Source organism: Dermacentor andersoni, chromosome 1 (genome assembly GCF_023375885.2).
Source record: "Dermacentor andersoni chromosome 1, qqDerAnde1_hic_scaffold, whole genome shotgun sequence".
NCBI lineage: Eukaryota > Metazoa > Arthropoda > Arachnida > Ixodida > Ixodidae > Dermacentor > Dermacentor andersoni.
Window position 1 is genome coordinate 30850401 of NC_092814.1, and position 19811 is coordinate 30870211.

Consider the following 19811-nt stretch of genomic DNA (forward strand, 5'->3'; position numbering starts at 1 on the left):
AAGAGCAGTGCCACACTAGTAAAAATATGTTGTGAAGAGTTCTGCATGAAACTCGCCACAGAATTGCACTGCAGTATTGAACGGAATGTCTTGGACAAAGACAAAAACCAGCTAACTTGGTGGAAGTTGGGAGCTGTCCAGGATCCATTTCAGATCTGTTGGGGCAGTCATTTGATGACTACCAACCTCTGTTCATGTTCGTAACCAATGATGTAGATTCACTTCATGACGAGTTCAACCAGTACTTGCTGGAAGCAAGCCCCACAAACACAGCTGTCGAACTCATTGAGAATTGGCATAACTCTACCGCTCGCTACCCCAGGCTGGTAAATGCTGCACTGACATTGTTGTACCTAGCTAATGGAAGCTGTGATGTTGAGAGAACTTTCTCCCAGCTGAGATACGTTCAACGACCAGACAGGTCTCGAATGGATACTGACATGTTGCACATGCATATGATAATGTATGTAAACAAGGGTGTGTAAAAAAATCGATGACCAGCTTTTCGTGAATAAAATGTTTTATTTCTTAGAAGTTATCAATGCTCTTTACTGTCATTACTGATTCATTTCCAAACAAATGCCAAATTTCGGAGAGTATTTGCTAGAAAACCCTAATGTCCCCCCCCGATTACCAGCTTTAAACAAACACCAATTTTAACACATTAGAGTTAAGAAGCCTGTGATACCTTCTGATAAAATAAACTGAGTGTATTACTTAGCACATATGTCGATTTAATAAAAAAAAAAAAAAAACGTATTTCAGAATAGTTAAAAAAAAAAATTTCTCCCAAATTATTAGTTTGAAAAATAGCCCTCGATTTTTACCCCCTGGTTTAAAGAAGAATATAAAACCCGAAAACGAACAACCCTAGGTATGTGTGACTCTTCTGACTGACCTGCTGGCTCATTTTCACTCTAATTTTGTACGTGGCCTTTCGCGGTGCATGTAGTTTACACCATTTTTGAGTGCGTTACTTGCCTGTAACAATAAATCAAAAGTACACATCTTTGGTGACGTCATATAAGAAAAATAGTCCATGTCACTGTAACAGAATGATGCTGCCATCTATCAGCTTAGAGCAAACTATGGGATGGTCCTGCTGTTGTGTTCCTGCAAAACCTACATTTTTTGCTTGGTGTTGCCACAGATGATGTGTATTTTTGATTTATTCTGGACAAAAGAAGGTGGGGGGGAGGAAAGTAATGCACCCGAGCATAGTCATAGTTAATTAAACTGCATGCATTACAAAAGTCTGCTTCTGTGCAATATTTGAGCTTGAATAAGCCAGAAGTTTGTGCACTAGGATCATGTAAACCTGTGAGCAGAAGTATACAGACCACTAGCTCGCTGAAAAAATTAAATTTATTTGTATTTCAGATGCACAAACTGAGATTGGCATGTGCATTGGAAAGTTTGCAATGCCTAGTTTGGACTGCAGTTATCAAATTCAAGTTACATTCATAGGAAAAGAACCGGCTATATTGCAGGACCTCTGGTCCATGTACTCAAGAGACTACATAATGGTGCTCCTATTTATGCAATACTCAGTACATTACACGGATCTATATGTTTTTTCTTCTTATGCGTAGGTCAACAGATGGTAGGTCTGTTAATTCTAAGGTAAAATGGACATTTTGGCTTATTTAGCTACACCTTTTTGCTAACTACAAAGTGTTAAAACTGTCTTGAAGCAGAAATGTGTTGTAGCATATTTTGACAGTTTAACAATCATTTTTATGTGTCATGTTGTTTATTGCCCTTTTATGAAAGGTTCTTGGGTGTTCACTGATGGCAGGCATGCACACTTGCTTTCAGGTGGCCCTTGTGTACCCAAACAATGATCCTGTTGCCTTCATGTGTTCCTTTTATGGCTGCCTCATGGCAGGCTTAGTCCCTGTTCCTATTGAGGTCCCTTTAACGAGGAGGGTAAGTACCCCCCTCTCTTTTGCACTCTTTCACTCTATCTTATAGCTGTTGCATGCATTTCTGTTGTAAACATTGTGGATCTGGCAAGTAAAAGCCTTGAATAATTAACACATTACTAAATCTTCAATAGAATTTACAGTTACAGAGTGTACCATGGTGGGCAAAGGCTAAAATTTACTTCATTCATAATGTGAGGGTTCTCCTTATCATCTTATCAAATTCTGAGTGAGAAAAATCTGAGGAAGCAAGGGGCTTGATTTTTTGTACCAACCATATTGAGCCAACAGACAATGAAGCCATGGAAAGCATTGGATAAATTAATTGTTTTCTTTTAATTAAACTGTGGAATTTATTTATTTAATTATTTACAATATCCTCAGTCAAAGACATTGCATAGGAGAGTGGTCACAGAAAAATGTTAATACAAAAGATTCTTGTTTATACATTTATAGCTAATACTCACACAAAATTCAGAAGTTTTCCATGATGATAAAAGTAAGTAAGCACAAATAATTTTAATTAATACAATGTAAACTAATTAACCACAAAATAATGCCATACAATTCAATACAATACTAACTCCAAATTAAATGAGAAGAGTTACGCAACAATAAATAGGAACTCGCAGAATGTTAGAGATTGCGCTAACAAACAAATTGTGGCTTTCGATAGAAGCCATCTGGGCGGGAAGACAATTCCATGATTTCACTGCTCTGGGCACGTACAACTGCAAAAAAGAATGTGTACAACACAACGGGATTCCAAATTTGTAAGAGTGGTCGAACCGCAGAGAAATGTACTGAGGAGGAAGAATAAGTTGATCACATAGGTGAGGATTGTAGTACACTTTATAAAAAAGGCTTAACTCTTTCCCTACTATGGGGAAAATAGGTGTTTTTTGTAAGTTACAGCAGATATTTTTTGCAATACATAATCAAAAAGCGGAATGAATGCACTTTTCACGCATAAAAGTTTTATTAACAAGATGTATGTTATAAAAAAGACATAAATTGCCAGAATCAAGATTCTGGGATAAAATTGAACAAACTTTGTAAGGACATGCTTGTACCTACTAAGAAAGATATGTAACAACAATTATGAGATATACAAAATGTATTACCGTCTAATAGGCACTATCTCGGAAAAAATCAAAATTTTTCATTGAACAGTTATTCCACTACAGAAATTTAACTGCAAGCACTACAGTAGGGCGTGCCAGGCTGCAACCACAGATGTTCCGGGCTGGTTTGGATCGTCGTCGCTCTCAGAGTCAAAGTCCGACAAATAGGCAGCATCCTGAGACTCGCTGCTGCTCAATCCATCGATAAAATCAGCGGCAGACCCACAGGAATCGCAACATCTGCAATCTTTAGAAGCGCGCATGCCACTCCCGGAGGTGGCCATCTTTGCTTTCTACTTTGACGATCGCGGAACTTTGGAGCCATTCAAAAATTACCGCCTGGCATGAAAAAAATCCAACTGCGTAGAAAACAAAAATGTAGTTCTCCTCCTTCACGACCAATGGCGTAGTGTGCCCGTGAGCAGTGCGTAAGGTCTCTAAAACGGCGTTTAAAACAATCAATAGTGGGCGGCCATTTTTGCTTTCTACTTCGACGATCGCGAAACATCAAAGCGCGTTCAGAAATCACCTCCTGGTCAGAAAAAAGTGAACTGCTTAGAAAACAAAAATATAGTTATCCGCCTTCACGTACGATAGCGCAATGTGCCCGTGAGTGGCGCGGAAGGTCTCGAAAGCGGTGTTTCAAACTATCATTAGCGGGCTAACTATGTCTAGTGGGCATGGTACAGAAAGAGTTAAACGCAAGAATTTCGCTACGAGACGCTAAAGGTACAAGGTTATGAGGTGATTTTATTGTTATGTTAGCTGCATGGCAATAATTTGATAAGATCAAATGAACCGAGTTTTTTATTATTTCTAGTGCGCAGGTTAGGTTTTCTTGACATGGGTCCCACAGTGTTTCAGCATATTCAAGTTTTAGTCACTGTAATGATGTGTATAGAAGTTCTACATGTGAAGGCGATTTAGAGAAGTTGCAACGAATATAATGATAGAAAATCGCTGCGAAAACGCTGTTTTCTACCGAAGTCCCCATTTTCGCAGCGATTTTCTATCATGGGCCCAACTAACAGCTAACGAATATAACCAAGCATGTGGTTAGCATTGTTTATAGAAGAGGTAATGTGATTATTACAATTTATGTTATTTGTAATGTCAACTCCTAGATGCCTGTAGGAAGACACAGATTCGAATGTTGTAATCGAGAGTTCGACGGAAGGCAGTCTGGTCAGAATGAGACATGACAAAGAAAGATGTACACCAACCAAGTAAAACTTATTAAAACACATGAAGTTTCGGCTTCCATATAGAATCCGAAACGTCTTGTCTTTCAGTAAGTTTTACTTGATTGGTGTACGTCTTTCTTTGTCAGATTCTAATGTTATTTGGCTTGTAGATAGGGACTGGTTTAGTCGTCCTAGAGACACGTGTGAACTTACACTTACTTACCTTCAATTCCATCAACCATATCTTACACCACAATGACACAGCGTTCAGATCAGATTGTAGAGTGGCTAGATCATTATCACAAGTTATTTTACTAAAAAATTACACAGTCATCAGTAAGTAATTGAACGTTTGAAGAAACACAAGAAGGTAGAACAGTAATATAAATTTAAAAAAAAAAGAGATGAATGCCAACAACTGAACCTTGCAGCATGCCGAAATCCACAGAACTGCATGGTGAGATATTATTGTTGGCCGAGACAAACTGAGAATGATTGAAGTGGAAACATTCAATCCAAGCCAGTAGTTTAGGATCAGGGTTAAGAAGATTAAGTTTATAAAGTAGTAGTTCATGGCACTCTTTGTCGAACGCTTTAGAAAAAGTATAAAAAAGTATACAGTTGACTAAGGAAGAACTGTCAAGAATACAATTCAGCTTGTGAACAAAGGTTACTAGTTGTGTCTCACTTGATTACGTCGTATGGAATCCCTGTTGCAATGTTGCAAAGAATGAGTTAGATTCAAGAAATGTAATGAGATGCAAAAAACGGAGCATGTTCAAGAATTTTTACTCGGGATGCTTGTCATAGAGATTGGTTGGTAGTTAAGTGGAATTAATTATGGATGATGTTTAAATTTGCTGTAAAGTTCATATTCCTAATAAAGTACCAGTGAATTGAAGCGGAAAGAGAAGACAAAGAGAAGTTAGTGGAAGCCAAAGTCACTACTCTCTCATGATGTGTGGGATGCTCTACCACCTACAGGCCAACTGCAGTGAAATTTTGAACCACGTAAAAAGCCTAGTTTATAATAGTGTAGATACTGTATAAAGGAATCATTGTGCAAAATTTGCCGTTCGAAATATAAGTAGAAGCAACACGAAAAGCTTGTAAATAAGCTGCTTTTGATACTGAAATTGAAAAAAAAAAATTGGAGGACGCTTAAGCTTCACCTTTAAGAGTTGAATGTGATAGCATTCAAAGATCCCTGACTGCTTCTCACACTTCCCGGCAACTGGAGCGTATGTAACCGTAATGTTTACTTGGAAACGCTTGCCGCGAACGCTATGGAACCTCAGCCTCTTGTGTGGGCCGCGATGCGGCGGAGGCGAGCGCCAGCTGGAGTTAATGCAGGGAGCCAGGCGCGTTGCTCTGTGGCCCCCAAGACGCCCATCGCGCCAGTGCGCGTAAAATGGCGGACACCGCAGCTGGTCTGTTGACGCCGCAGCCGGTCTGTGAACGCCGTGGCCAGTTTGTGTGTGTGAAGGGGTTTCTTTGTGTTTTCGCGTAACAGAATTATGTTCGCTCATATAGTCAAATTACAATCCGAGAGCTATCATATCTGTAGGTTGTGTGAAAGTTGTAGTATACGATTTTTCTACGTATTTTAGCTTGAGAAATTCAATTAGTTCAGTCGAAGTCTTTGCATCATATGGAAGGCCTGGGTATAAGTGGTTCGAAAATCTTTTTGCCGATGTGATGTTCGATGCCAGATTTTCTGCGACACAGGCTCCTTAATGCTCTCGCATTAAAAATAAAAACGCCGTCACTACCGTTTGGCATATGTGACACATAACCTAGAATGCTCAACTCCATGGAATGACCTCCAAGATAAGACGGCACCCATGGCTGTCCACGGCAAGCTAGAGCATACTAGCTCAGGCCGACCTGTCTGCCTTTTCTCAAATAAGTTCTCTCCCCACCCCACTTGTTTGCAATGAGGCCCTAAAGCTGTTGCGTGGATCTTCGTGCTGTGTTTTAAATGATGATAAGTGATCTTGTAGCAAGGCAGAACATTGGGCGAGTTGGTCCGGATTCATGGTGGGAAAAGTGCAACTTTCTTCTGTCCATATGTGTTAAACTTGCACTTTTTCCACCAGCGATCTTGTGTTTAAAATTGATCCCTTCTTTATGATAACTGTTGTTTATGCACTAGTCGCTACAGGCATGGTACCTAAATATACTGAAATAAATATTCCTTCTGTAAATAGATGAGTCCGCATTTGACTGTTTTATATTGTCACATAGTAGTGACTGTGAATAATACAGATGCAAAACTGTGAACGATGAAAGTAACTTTTTATTGGGCCAACTTGTGCCCACAAAAGCAAGTTACACTCAAGGCACAGCAATAGTGGCAAACATGGTCGGCGATCGTCAAAATCTGATCTGCGGTCAAGCGCGTCGGCTTTTATACATGAGCCATCGAAGGTTTCAGAGTAATCGCTGGTGCCCGAGTGTCTTCCAGAAAGTTCTCCACCATTCACGTTGCACATGCAGTCAGATTATGCAAGCTTCGGTGACAACAGACAGCAGAAAGAACCATCGATAGCATTAAAAAAACATCCAATACGTGCAGGCACATCCCGCACTGAGCTATAACATTTGTTAGATGGCGAAAAGCGGTCACCAGAAAAAGATAAACAAGTATGCTTGTCAATATACGACTCAATATTCTGTACTTACTATTCGCATTCGATTCATATTTAAAAATGTTGATATTTTCCTGCCTCTAGTCCTTATTGTTACATTTCGCCATTGTAGCTTCTTTCTCCACCTGCTCATGTATGATTCACTGTCTGCGTTTGTGACAGGACGCTGGCTCCCAGCAGATAGGCTTCCTGCTTGGAAGCTGTGGTGTCAGCTATGCACTCACCTCTGAAGTTTGCTACAAGGGGCTCCCGAAGACTGCCACTGGTGAAATTCACACCTTCAAGGGTGAGCACTGTTGTATAACACAATGGTTGAACAATGATTGTCACTGAAGCCAATTTTAACAAGGGTTTTTCATCAGGGCCACAACTGCCTCCCTGACAAAGACCCTTGTCAAGGTATTGGCACTTCAAGTCCACAGCTTCATATGTCTTGTTTGAATATCCGCCATAGTGGGACAAGAAAGTGCATTTCAAGTGTTGGAAAGGGGATGTTTTTTACTTGCCTTTCCTTAAAAATTTATATTTTGACTTTGCTTTGTATTCTCTCTCTCTTTTCTTCTTTTGAACACTCAAGTAAACTGTTGTAGATGTTTATGCAGTGAAGTCTGCATATAACAAACTTGGATAAAGCAAATTTGCAGTATTTAGGCTGCAGCACTTTTTGTTTGTTTCCTGTGCATGAGCACGTGCACTTGCGCACTTATCATAAGTCGGAATTTTCAGTGCTTTTCATTGGCTCTATCTTTCAGATGAGCAGTTATCATTTGTTTTTTTGTATTGCAGCTATCTTTTTTCACCCAAATATACACAACTATTTGGGTGACTGTTTTCTTCAAAGTTTACTTCTTATGCAACTTCTGCAGTTTTCCTAGTTAGGGTGATATACTATATCCCTGTTTGTATTCTATAGTGGTGCAAAATTGCTGTAATTGTTAACTGCACAAATGTATGGCCGAGTTAGTGCCATTACACATGTATATGCAATTGTAGGGACTAGCCATGCAACTCAGCAAATATTCACAAAATGTGGTGAAATGTGTTGTTAGGTGGTAACACAATAACTACAGAGAGAGCATGCTTAATCGTTAGTACGTTAGACACATACTAATACAATTATAATTAAGTTTGAGATGACCATATAGCGTGGAAAAAAGAATACTGTTTCACATATAATAATTTTAACTGATATACTTCAATGCAATAAACCAAAATTCACTTTTCAAACTTTCCTCATATAAAGGTATACTAAATCTGTGTTGAAAAACTGGTGAACCTGAGCCATGCATTTATTAATGAATATTGAACACGAGACTTTTTGTGTGAATTTTTTGTGTGAACATTTTCTATAAAAAGTAATTTCTTGAATTAGTTCTTGTTGGGCTGCTTATTCTTATTCTGCATGTCTGTTTTTTGTATTTATAAATATGGTAACTTGGCTAAAGTTGCTAAGCATGCATTTTTGTTTATCTTTTGACAATGTCATGGCCACATGAGGCTGGAAATAAGCCTGTGTGTGATGAGCACTTAGCAGAAGTCTGTTATGCATAATTGCACATCTATAAAAATGTTGGATATTAAACAGATGATATTTTACTGTGCGGTTCATTAAATGCATTCTTAGTGCCATCTCAAAATGTGGGAGCTTTCCTATTAAAGGGGTACAGACATGACATTCTTGACATACTCATTTTTTTTGTATAAAGTGAAGGCCCTCCAAATCGTAGAGAAGATACTGGCAAGCATTTGAGCATTGTAAACATAGTTACCGTAGTACTACATGTTTCTACAAGCTATTTTCAGTACCCAAGTGGTGGATCACATCACAACTCACGGCCTCGCTCCATTCCTGTTATTAGTTGCTGCACACAAGTATGGCCACAAGAAGTACATACAGCATTCTTGTTTTCTTTTTTCTTTTTTTTATCAGCATCATTATACCTGGCCTTAGTGCTTCACAACATCGGGAAATTTTGGTGTGTCGTGATGTCATGATGATGTTAATCACACCAGGTGCAGCATTTTGAGACCAACTTTAGTATCAAATTAACATGTTTCCCAATCTTCATAATTGCTCAGTGTCATCCTTTTACAAAGTATTAGATGTGTGTAGCAGAGTTTCAGCAGCTACGGAGATACAGTAGAACCTCGTTGATACGTTCCCGTTACGTACGTTTTCCTGGCACCAACGTTCGCAATCGAGAACACAAAAAAATGACCCAATTGAGTTACGCTCATTTTTTACCGGTTCATACGTTCCTGGAAAACAAGATTTTTTTCGGCACCAACGTTCAGTACATCGCCAAACTGCGATCGTATTATACGTTTTCTGGCCACTAGGTCCTATGCAAAGAAGAAAATGTGCGCGGTGTGTGCGATCAAGAACAATATATAGCTGCCTGCCGCTGCAGCTTCACCACAATACTCACCCGCCGTCTCACGTGAAAACGCCGGCGCGCACTCAGTTTCTCATTTCGATACCAGCAAATCTTCTCCGAGGTCGTTGCACGTGGCATTCACAGCTACCACCGCCAATCCTATTGCCATAAGCATCTTTGCCTATCTGTTTCCAAGCGCATGGTGCCGTCGGAAGTGTAGCGCATTTTACAGTCCCTTTCTGCAGAACTACCCCGCCAGGTGGAGCTGATCTGGGTGCCTGCGCACTCGGGAAACCCTGGTAATGAGGCCGCCAATGTCCACGCCCGAGGACTAATAAACCGGGCGGCGGCGGAATCGGACCAGGACGACTTGAGAGAGCGCATGCATACCTTCAGCGAGCTGACGCAGGCCTATAGGGCCGAGCGCCAACTCTACCCCCTACCATATCAGTCCCTTACCCGCCACCACCACATCCTGTGGTACCGTCTGCGGACACGAACACTCCCCATTCCCTATCTGCTATCCCACATCCACCCGTGTGCCTTCACCCCAACTTGCTGCTTGTGCTCCCGCCCCATTGCTACCCTAACACACATCCTTATGGAGTGCTCGGCTGATCCTCCCTCACCGGGCTCGGAGCTCTCCACATGGGAGAAATGGGAGACCACACTGCGCTTGATGGACCCGCACTAGCAGAAGACTGCCACCACGCAGGCTGCAGATGTGCTGCAGCGACATGGGCTAGCGGACCTCTAAGCGCAGTAGGGCCGTGCCTGTCCCAGGCTCTCAGCCCACACCAGTGGACATTAAAGTTTCGTCTCTCTCTCTCTCGCTGCCAAACCTATTGTGACAAGCACCTTCACCTATCTGTTTTACAGTGCGTGGTGCGTAATGCCATTGGTAGTGTGCTGCACACTTTTAGTAGGCAATAATCCAAACGCGCCGCCGTTTCCTGCTGCAGGCGGCGCGATGTGGCCATCACATTTCACTTCGGTTTCACGTCGCCCTCTTAAACACCACGCATTAGGAAGACAACAAAACGCATCTCGGGCCGCCGCAGCACCACCAGCTCGACGCGTGTCGGCGTCTCGTGCCACAACGATCCGTGGGACGCTTCGTATTATGTATATGTCAACAATAGTTGAGTCTGTCAAATTTTTTATAATTTGGATCGTACATTTTCCCGGTTAGTACGCCTTTTTCTCGTGGTTTTTGTTTTCCGAAACAAATGAATGTGGTTCTACTGTACTCTGTTTCATTAATCCTATAAGAGTTTTGATAGCCATTAAAGTTGAATAGTCCCTGTGGGACGCACCTGGCTCTTATGACTTGGCAGGCTTTGATGTGAATGACTGTCCATACTTTTTTGTACAGGGTGGCCAAAACTGCACTGGTTTATAACAGAACACCTCAGCAAGCCGCCCAAGGACTGGAGCCCTCCTACAAGGCTCACAGATGAAACTGCTGCTTACATTGAGGTATGGAGCTTGCCTGCTTATTTGTAGGCAACAAAAAACAACAACAAAAAAAAAGCTGAGGGAGAAAATAAATATATCAGCATTTGGGTGGTTAGTATTCAATGTGTAATAGTGATATGTGTATTGCTCCTTAAGGTGCAGTTGCTACTTTTTTGGATCAATTTTGGTTTCTCCATTTGGTGCATCTGACCATTGTTATGTTCGTAACTTGTGAAATGGACATTCTGTAAGCATAGCCATTAACAGGAAAGCAACATCATTTCATTACATTGCTATGTGTGTAAGAGGTATTCTAGGGCTGAGATGGTAGTGCATACAGGGATATTCACACAAGCTGTCTGTGCGAGGAGTGCGCATCATGTGACTATGACGTCACGGTTTTACAAGATGATATGCCACCGCCGCATATCTCCAGAGCGAAGGGACCTTCTGTCAGAACAAATTGAGATGGCAGGGATATTCGTGCTCGTGTCTAGGGACTTTGGCCAAGCTGCTGCTCCAGAAGGCGGCAACCACATCGCAATTGCTTCTTTGCTGTGTTTGCTAAGGGGCGTTACAAGTGTACCACTTCGATGCACAAATTAAGTGAGGATACAACTATTATTTTTGCTGGTCGCGCCTTTGGAACACTACATCTGAAGCGTACAACAAGGTGAACTTGAAGAAATGAAGAGTGGTGTCGAGAGCAGAAGCCGCCAGAGTAGTCTGCTCTGAGTGGGGGACATCTTTGGGGAATCTTCCGTGGCAGCTGACGTCACTGGACTCCACCCAAATCCCCCACGAAAATGACCCTTATGTGAATATCCCCTATGGAATGCACTACACATGGAAATTATGTTTCACACATCATAAAAGTCATATAGGTGTGGCCTAGCTCGCTCTTCCAAGAATCAGTGTGATTTTATACGAGGAAAGAATGGTACTCTTCAGGCAAATAAATATGTACAAAAATAAGAATTTACTGTGTCATAATTCCTTCATGGTGATATCAATTGACAGCTCTGATGTATGTCTGTTTTTCCCCTCTCTTGTTCCTGCTGTGTTCAGTACACAGTTGACAGAGATGGAGCCATGAAGGGGGTGGCTGTGTCCAGGTCTGCACTAGTCAATCATAGTCGAGCTCTAACAGCTGCCTGCAACTATACAGAAGGTATTGCATCCTTTCTCTTTCCTTTGATAATGTGAAAATAAGCACTTGGTTTCATGGCGCCTATAACATTTTTTATGAGTTTCTACGATGCTCATTGTAACAATGAGCATCAGAACATTGTAACTACACTCTGTGTCTGTTATCAAAGTCATTGTGTTATAATTAGTGATAATTACCATTTAATATTTCAATGCAGTATGCATCTTATATCTGCCAATTAACCAAAGAAAGCATCCAGTCAGCCCCTGCTGTGTCCACAAACGATGCTTTAAACATAAAAAATAATTTTTGGAAAAATGACCTTGCTAAGACATAAGAAGGTTGCAATTTCGACCTTAGTAGAGTAAGAAAGCATAAATAGGGAAGAAAAGTTAAAAGGCAGAAAACATTTTTTTTTTACCTTGCCAGGTGCATTCGAACCTGAATTCTTCGATCGCCTTTGTGTATCAAGTCAGTGCTTTGGCTGTTCAGCCACCGCACTGACAGGCTTGCTTTCCTCTGCAAACACTAGGTCCTTCTGTGCAATATAATGCACAATGGCAGCACTGCCCTGTAAATTCTAACATGGCTCGCAATAGTAAAATGTGCTCACATAAAAAGAATAAGTGGTTCTATATTCTAATGGTCACATTTTGGTGAGGTTGTTCTGATGATGAAGTAGGTGAGAGGATTTCACTGTAGAATTATTGAAATGGGAAGAGGATGATATATTTCTGGATGCTTAGGCTGGTCATGTGATGATGTCTTGCTTTTTCACATGGCCATTTGCTGCAACAATCCTATACACTTAAAATTGTTTACCGCCTGACCGCAGTGACCAAGTCAGTTGTCTCAGGCCAGCCTCGGTTCATATTCTTGAAGACCTAGCTATGACATATCAGTGATATTATGTGTCGTGCCAGTCGGCTTTGAAGAACTGGCTCCAAGAAAAGCAGGCTAGGCTATTGCATTCAGGGGTGTAGCCAGGGGGCGAGGGTTATGGGGCTTCAGCCCCCCCCCCCTCCTGAAATTTTTTCGTGCTGTCATGCACCGCCGACCAAAACAACTTCCGGTGCCGGAAATAATTCTGGATTTCGTCTGGAATGTCTTTTTCACACTCAAAAAGACATTTCGGCGCGAGCATCGCGAACTCAGGCTGGATTTCATGGCAGTGCCCATGCACCTAGAGTCGCATAACGCAAAAAGCCCCGTCCGAGCACAAAATTTCAAGGGCATTTTGATGGCAAGAGGGCTCATCATGGCATCTCGCAAAGGCCACGGAATCTACGGAGTGCATGACTTTCACTTCCGCAACTTTATGGGTATGGAGTTTTCATAAACTTTGATGCGAAAGGTGCATTGACATTTCTAAAGTTGTGCTTTAGATTTTCAATTCCGGAACTTTGTGGGTTTAATGTTCTTATAAACATTTGACGCCAAAAGTGCATTGACTTTTCTAAAGTCGTACATCGGACCATACAACGAGACAAGCCAAATTTAACACACTATCAAAGAAGTTGACAAAGCACGCAAAGATGAATTTTATGGTGGTTCATTCATGCCATCATGTCACAGAAAAGATTATCAAAATTTTTTCAAAAGCCAGCTTGTTCTTATTTATTTTTTCTACTTTGACTTTTATTCGCGAAGACATGTTCAGCCTCTTCAGTTTTCTTGTTCTCGCTACCCGCGGGCTGCCAGAGACAGTCAGAGTGCTTACATTTTTCTTGTGTTCCACTGTTGTTTCTGACCAGTGCCCATTTGTTTTTGTCTAACCGAGTGAATTTTTGCCTGGCAGAGTTTTGGACGCTTTCTGGCTAGCAGATGAGAAAAATAAACAATGGTCGCTCGCTGCCATCACTGTGGGGACTCGATGGATTGCAACGTGTTTGCTTGAGGGCATCAGCTTCACTTCGATGTTATCGCAACCTCTCTGGAAAGTCTTTTGTCTCGCCGTTGTAGGATACCGAGCAGTATGCGTATGGTTCTCTATGAACCAAGTGTCTCATGTTTTCTTTGATATTCCTTCGGTAGCCGCATCAGGTGCCCAAAGTAGGCATTCGGTTGTGGCCCACATGCTTTCGTTTGCGTTTCTTCATTTTGGTGCCCCCGCCCCACAAAAGGAAAAAAGAAGACATTGTTGCGGTGAAGTGAATTATTGCATGGCGAAAGTTCGATTTTGTTACTTCTTCTGCGGAAAGTAATGGGCCACGAGACTCTTCAGTTGCCGGATACTCTTACTATATTATTGCGACAGCAATTATGTAGACATTCCAGGTGCATTCCAGCCATCGCCGTCATGTTGCATATAAAGTCCAAGGGTGATAACGTCACCGCGCGCTTGCAAGTGAAAGCGTAGAGGGGGGGGGGGGGGGGGAAGGAATGGGTGAGCCGATGATGGTGGTTCAGTCTTGTGTGCGCAAGGGAGAAAAGCGGGGAGGAAGCGCACCGCCTTCCATCGCGCACGATGCATCGGGGGGAGTGAAGGGAAGGGGCCTTTAGATTCTGTCATCTGTGAATCTGTGATTGCACAACATGTTTATTTGCCTGGTTTGACGCATTATATTCAGTGACTTTTGCTTAGATATGTAGATTTATCGGAGACATACGTATATTTAAATATCTTGTTGCAATGTTTTGTGTATACATGCAGCAAACTTTGTTTCCAGTGACACTTTTGCCCTTTATCAAGCTGTACCTTCACATTTGTATATTCTATTGTATCTTCGCATTTCTAATGTATATTTTGCAGAACTCCTGCTTTTTATATGTGCTCTCTGTTGCGACTATAACTTCGGTGCAATTACTCACAATACACGACCGGTGACAGCTGCTCCTGCGCAATACACTGGAACAAAGGACAGCGTCATTGAGATTTTTCCCTGGCCATTGCATATGTACAAAAATGTAAACAATGTTCTTGAATGAAAAAGTTTCATTAAAATATTCGGCCTCAACTTGTTCATATCATGGCCTTTGTGTTTTTCATATCAGCGGCAAGCGCTGCTTTCCTGGTTTTGAACTTATATAGTTCTAAAGTTCGTGTTATATTTTTTTTACTTATTAAATAGACAGAAAATATGGAAGCATTGATATCAGTTATTTCTGGCACAATTTTTGGGACATACGAATATATTCTTTTATTAAAAAAATACATATTTTACTTGTCTTGACGGTGCGTAGTGTTCAAGCATTCGTTTGAAGCATCTTTGGCAATGGCAGTGCAGTTGTTATTCATGTATTTGATCCCTCAACAAATTCTATAAGGAGGAGGCTGAGCTGCAACTTGAGCCCCCCCCCCTAACGAAATTTCTGGCTATGCCACTGATTGCATTGTGTGTGTATATTGTCAATTGGTGTTTGCTTGCATGGTTGCTCCACAGTGTATAACTAACTTTATTATCTTCCCTTGAAACTTTTTCTGTGCTGTTATATTTTTGTCTTTCTGCTTTCTTTCATCCATATGTACACCAATAACTGATTGTGAACATTATATAGAATAGTTTTATGTGTAAGTTAAGCCTCTGGTCATTCAGGAGAGTGCCGCTGCATCTTGCTCTTAAATCATTTACTGTTGGTGTACAAGGGGAAAGAGTGGACCTGTTAGCAAAGTGTGCATGCTGTGTATGTGTCAGGAAAATAATTATAATTCTCCTTAACCCAGTCGTGTAGTTAACAAAGGAACCTGTGCTGCTGTAGCACTTTCCTTGTCTGGATCAGAACCTAATTCTTTCTAATTAGCATGTACAGAGATTCAAGAACTTGACACAATAATATAGTTAATTGAAATGGATGTGCTTTCATTTTAGCAGGAAACATTAGGCATTTTGTCTTATTGCAGGAATAGTCATTCACTTAGGTTGGTGCATACCTATTAGTGGGTTCTCTTGAATGAAAGATGCCTAGCGAAAATTTGGTTGAAAGTGTCAGATTTTGATTTGTTTCCAGAAGTCTTGCCTAGATTTTTTCAAAATATGTTGAATAGGTTACAGTTTTAATGATGTCATCATTTTCGTTCATGGCTTAGAGAAAGTGGCAATTTATCTGCTTTAATGGAGGTCTCTGAAGACCACATCCTCCTTACATCCTTGCCATCCTTGCCATTTTTTTACAGTGCACAATGCCAAACAGAATAAGGTCTTGTCGTTTCTGCTCTTAGAATGAGTTGTATTTTTTTAATTTTCTGTTGTTTGTAGCTAAGCAATAGTTAACCAAAAAGAGGATTGTTACTCCTGTTTCTTTTACCGTAGGTGAAGTGATGGTTTGTGTGCTGGACTACAAACGTGAGATGGGCCTCTGGCATGGTGTGCTTGCGGTATGTGCTGCATTTGTTTGAACTGGAAATGTTCTTTGGCAGTGTTACTGACAAAGTGATAACAGCTAGACAAATTTGAAGTAAAGCTAAATTGTAATTGGTTAGCATGGTTACGGTAACAACAGCATTGCTTTTACTGAGAACAGAACTTTGGTTACTTGTAAAAGGACATAAAAGTTGAGTTTGAAATGTCACTTCCTGAATGGGGGATTGATCTCATGAGGTGTATGTGCCATTCACAGTAATACCATTGCAGCAACTCTGGTTGCAGTGTTCTAACTTAGGTAGCCACTAAAAACGGCATGAGCTCTCATGAGCATCTTGCACACCACTAGGGCTCAAACTGTTGAAATGTAATCTTGAATTCATGGCAAAGTTTCATCATCAAAGGCAGCTATAAGGTCCGTTTGATCAAGCATGCTTCTGTAAAAAGCACAGTGCATTACAAAAATATAAACTTTTTTTTGTAATTCAGTCCTATCAAAATATATATTTTTCAATGAAATCAGCAACAATGAAACATGCAGGCTGTGCCTAGTAGCAGTACAAAAGAACTCGTTTCTTTATAATGCATCTCATGATCTGATCACTGTATACATGCTAGTGTGCTTTAAAATTGTTTATGGTTTCTCAATACCAGGTAATTGTTTGCTGTATGAGTGAGGATACCCTGTAATATCGATTGCTATTTCCATTGTATCTAATGGTACCTACTTTTATCTTTAATTTACAGAGTGTCTTCAATGGAATGCATGTTATTTTTATACCCTACTCATTGATGAAAGTCAATCCAGCATCATGGATGCTGATGATAACCAAGTTCAAAGGTATGTAGCTCTTGATTTACTCCATTTTTTAATTACTAAAAGTGAGAATTCCCTGTTTCATTGTGTTATTGTTACTTCTTCTGCAAGATGATAGTAGTGTCTCTTTCTTCAATTAGGACAGTATAGGGGGTTCCAGCAAGTACAGACACGAGCACAAGTAAAAGGAATGGACAGGACAAACCAGCGTTTTCCTGTCCATTCCTTTTACTTGTGCTCACGTCTGTAGTTGCTGGAACCCCCTATATTGTCACCATGCACCAACTGGCCCAGCAAACCACACTACTTAACTTCTTCAATTATAACCTGCCATCTGTGATTCTCTATCTGCCACTGTACTTTTGTTACGGTGTAATAATCATCTTTGTAGAAACTTGCATGTGCATGTAATAGAGTAACTGAAGGAAGTTTTATTGTTCAATCTCTAAGAGAACATCCTATTTTTTCAGTTGTTATTGCTAAAGTAAGTACTTTGTAAAATGGCTTCATAAAGTTTTGATGTGTTGATTGGTAAATCAAAAAAAAGCATTGCATGCACTTTTAACATAACCCACAAGATTGTTGTACATTTGTATGTGTAGGAGTCATTGACCACTTACATCTGCATTCATGGTTGTGCTGGTGCAGTAATGACATCACACCGCACCTAAAGATTGCAGATAAAGAACAAGTCATTTGGTATATAGTAAGAGTGTTATGTTTCTCCTTGAAAGCTGTGGATTGTGTAAATGGTTACTATAACAGAAATTCTTTTCACATTGAATTGAAGTGCAAAAAAAAAAAAGAGAATCAAGACACAAGCCCCATGTACATGAATGCGACAGTGGCGAATCGCATTTCCAAGTGCATTTGGGAAAGGCGATGCGACACCGTTTACATGTAGCGCATTAACTCTCGCGAGAATGTAGCGCCACATAGTGTCGTATAAGGGAAGCGCAGCCGACTTCCGGTGTAACTGGCTTCCTGTAGTGGGCCGAGCGCACGTTGGTGGCCGATTGCCGACTGTACCGACTACCGAGAGCCTGACACTTGTGCAAAATGTTTGGGAATGCAGCGTTCTGTCTCCACCTTATGCTACTTCTGTTGGCATGGACTAGCTTTGTACGCTATCGCCAGCATGCAGCATCAGCAGCGACGTCGTCAGATACGGTCGGCCTACATGAAAGCACTTTTGCACGCAAGAGGGTTGGCGACGTGCTCTGCCTTCAACGATTTGGTTGTCATGCAATTTTAATTATTTATTTCAGATATGATGGCAAGGAAAGCAGTGGTTTCCTCTGCAGAGAAATAGATTCGCATAGAGCATGCTGCGGCAAGCAAAGTTGCCATGGGGGACGCCATTTTGCTTCTGCTTCGGGCGTTGCTGTCTCGCAGCTTCACCAGCGCAGCAGTCCTGCAGCTAATTCCTTCCCAGAATTCCTAATGCGACCATCCTCATTTACATGCTCCACGAGAGTCGATTCGCGCCCGTAAATCTTCCCTTGCCTGGCGCATTAATGCGATGCATGCGCCTTCCTAGTGCATTACCGCTATTTACATAAATGCGATGCACTAGAAATGCGATGCGATGCGACACTGTTGCATTCATGTAAACGCGGCTACACAGGAGTGTTGCATTTTCTTTTCTTCCTGCACTTTGTTTTTCATGCTGCAGTTTTTACAGTCGGCCCATGCGAACTTGCCCAATTTTCCTTTCTTTCTGAGGTACTGTTTACTCTATATTTCAGTTCTGAAGGTTTTTCTGGGCCTAAATATTTACATTTCTTTATAATGGTCACATTTGGTTACGCTGCCCCCATCCCCTTAACAAAAACATTGTCTTGTGTATTTACTGCTGCCATTTCTCTAGCCAATGTTGCTGTGTGCAAATCGAGAGACCTGCACTGGGGTCTGCTGGCAACCAAGGACCACAAAGATGTCAACCTGAGCTCGCTTCGGCTTCTGCTTGTGGCTGATGGATCGAACCCATGTAAGTTTCTTTCATACATTTGAAGTAGTTGCTCGTCAACACAAAGAACCTCAGGCTAGACAAATGAACCTTTTTATGTACAATATGTACAGTTGTCCTCATCAAGATTATGCCTAAAAACTTGAATGACCTAGGTCCATTTCCCACGTCTTCACCTGCCAACCAATGGATTGTGGTTACCGCCGGCTATCTTACCTGCTACTGCAAAACCAAGGCAGTTCAGCGAGCCACTGCGTCCAACATTGCGCTGTTCTTCATTCATAACATCATTCTTTGCCATGGCGCACCAGCTGTAGTCATCACAGATTGCGGCACAGCCTTTACAGTACAGCCTGTGCATGAAGTGCAACGAAGTAGCACTGCACACCGAAGAGCTACTGTGTACCATCTGCAAACCAATGGCCTAACTTAGCGCTTAAACAAGACAATTGCTGACAGGCTGTCCACGTACGTCGCCGATGACCACAAGGACTGGGACTGTGTGCTTCAATACATAGCATTCGCTTATAACACACATTATATGGTTATAATACACATTTAGCCCTTTTCGCTTACTGTACGGATGTGAAGTTACCACCACGTTAAACGTAATGCTATTGCCTGAAACATGAACAGCTGCTCTTCCGGATGCGGACTCCTTTGCCAAACGGGCAGAAGAAGCTCATCAGCTTGCGTGACTGCATATTCAGTGTAGGCAAAGCTATGATGCCCACCGATGCCCACTTTTGCCACAGAGAGGTCGTGTACAGCCCTTGTAATCACATCTGGGTGTGGAGCCCCATACGTTGACGAGGCCACTCCGAAAAACTCCTATGCCGCTACTTTGGTACATA

General features: G+C 41.5%; 1 protein-coding gene across 1 annotated transcript in view; it reads left to right on the top strand.

Annotated features, from left to right (window-relative positions):
• Positions 1 to 19811, top strand: part of DIP2 (disco-interacting protein 2) — a 193013-nt gene that overhangs the window by 87880 nt on the left and 85322 nt on the right. The window contains 7 exon segments of the mRNA XM_050194228.3: positions 1819 to 1929; positions 7047 to 7170; positions 10638 to 10741; positions 11789 to 11891; positions 16121 to 16185; positions 16919 to 17012; positions 18859 to 18978. Of these exon segments, the coding sequence (XP_050050185.1) occupies positions 1819 to 1929; positions 7047 to 7170; positions 10638 to 10741; positions 11789 to 11891; positions 16121 to 16185; positions 16919 to 17012; positions 18859 to 18978 (721 nt within the window).